Source organism: Nymphaea colorata, chromosome 5 (assembly GCF_008831285.2).
Source record: "Nymphaea colorata isolate Beijing-Zhang1983 chromosome 5, ASM883128v2, whole genome shotgun sequence".
NCBI lineage: Eukaryota > Viridiplantae > Streptophyta > Magnoliopsida > Nymphaeales > Nymphaeaceae > Nymphaea > Nymphaea colorata.
In genome coordinates this window covers 22,594,383-22,596,499 of record NC_045142.1, presented here as the reverse complement: position 1 = coordinate 22,596,499, position 2,117 = coordinate 22,594,383, and the positions used below count along the sequence as shown (strand labels likewise).

The window sequence follows — 2,117 nt, the reverse complement described above, 5'->3', positions numbered from 1 at the left end:
TCTATGTATATGTGTAGAGAGAGAATGGGACAGAGATTTTCAACTTTGAACACTTGAAGCTTGATGGTTTAAGCTGGTCAATGGACAGGTTTTGGAGCAGGGACTACCGTGCCTTACAAGGGCAACACAAATGACAAATACTTCAAACAATCTCTTCTTCCAACGTATTCACCGGTTATTGCCATCACCATTGCTAATACGTTAAAGTGTCTGTCCTTCAAATGTTTGTGATTGAAAGTCTTCCAATATTTGTGATCCAATGTTTTCAGGACTAATATTCAGATCTTGATTTGACTGAGTCCAATGAAAAGACAGAAAAAGAAATTGTGGAGGTCCAACCAACCACTACGAGCTTTGCCAAAGTGTAACATGCTACCGAATTTTCTCCATTGTGATGGTTACAGATTACACCAACGAAATACGTTACTCAGTTTGATCACGTGTTTCTTTTCTCCACGATTTCCAAATCCACGTCCCCACCTTAATTAGTGGCGACCTAAACTATGACTTCCATTATAAATATCTACACATTTCTCCTTAATACGGCAACCTTTTAGTGCTCACCATGGCTGCCTTCTCCTCCTTAGCATTCCGCCTTCTCCTCCAGCTGCTCCTACTTGCAGTGCTGCCTAACCCTACCAGCATATTCACTTCCAAACCTCTCGGCTTCTCCACAGATCTCATTCATTGAGACTCATCACTCTCTCCTCTCTATAACCCCTCATTCACTCTAGCTCAACGAGCCAAGCAGTTCACTTTGCACTCAATGTTGCGCTCCCGCCGCAACACTTCACTGTTTGCCAAAACCACCAGCATGATCTCTAGCCCCGTGATGCCTGGCTCCGGCGAGTATCTCATGAAACTCTCACTTGGTACACCATCCCGCCTCTACTGGGCCACCCTTGACACTGGTAGCAACCTCATATGGACGACCTGCCGCCCTTGTGACTCCTGCTCCAGCCAAACATCAATGTTTGATCCATTTCAGTTGTCCACCTACAAGAGCCAGAGCTGCTCCACCAGCTCTTGCATGGAAGTGCCCCACCATGGTTGCACTATCAACCAACTTTGTGGATTCAGATATTCCTATGGAGACAAGTCCTTCATAGAAGGCATACTTGCCACCGAGACACTTGTTTGATGATGGTGCCAGCACCATCAAGTTTCCAGGAATTGTCTTTCGTTGCATTGATAATGAAGGTGCTCCTAAGCCCGCGTTGCTTGAACTTGCTGGCCTTGTTGGCCTCGGCAGTGGTCCTCTCTCGCTTGTAATCAGATTGGCTCTCCTACTGATAAGAAATTTGCTTACTGTCTTCCTCCCTATAGCAATGAAAACAATTCCATGGGACAGCTCAAATTCGGCAAGGACACTCTCAATTTTCTGGCAAGGAAGAGGTTCAAGAGACGCCAATGGCACCAGGTGGTTCTCAAGGCACGTATTATGTGCTCAACCTGACTGACATAAGCATCGCGAACAGCAGACTCAACATACAATTTGGTGGAGCGCAGACGACTGCATTGTTGGGAGATGCCAGATCGATCATCATAGACTCGGGTACTGCACTGACTTATCTTGCCGAAGATGTGTATGATCAAGTGGCAAATGCTGTGGCTAATTTCATAAACCATGAACGCTTATCTCCTCCTGAGCAAGATTTGCTGTGTTACCATGTAAAGAATAACGGTGATCCATATGAAGGGTTGCCGGAGATGACCTTTCATTTTGTCAATGCAGACTTGAAGCTGCCGCCTTCAAATATCTTTAGGATGTTTGCAAGTGGAATCGCCTGCTTAACCATTAAAGATGGAAGAGATGCTCATCTTTGGGAATGTTGCACCGCAAAACATGCATGTGAAGTATGATTTGGGCAATGGACTGCTTTCTTTTGCACCAACTTAATGTACACAGGGCTAAGGTCATATACATATGGAATGTCTGAGATAACACTAAACATAAATATGAGGTAATGTTTATGAGATAATAAAATATTTATGAGATAATAAGGTAATAGACGGATGTATGAGATAACACTAAACATAAGTATGAAATAATGTTTATGAAAAATAAAATATTCATAAGATAATGAGATAACACTATAAGTGGGACAAAAAAATTA

General features: G+C 43.3%; 1 protein-coding gene across 1 annotated transcript; it reads left to right on the top strand.

Moving 5' to 3' along the window:
* The first annotated feature begins 832 nt into the window (after positions 1 to 832).
* On the top strand, positions 833 to 1,863 carry LOC116255255 (aspartic proteinase CDR1-like). Its single transcript, XM_031631029.1, has 3 exons — positions 833 to 1,112; positions 1,201 to 1,254; positions 1,352 to 1,863. The coding sequence occupies exons 1-3, from the start codon at positions 833 to 835 to the stop codon at positions 1,861 to 1,863; spliced, it is 846 nt and encodes a 281-aa protein (XP_031486889.1).
* The last annotated feature ends 254 nt before the right edge of the window (positions 1,864 to 2,117 follow it).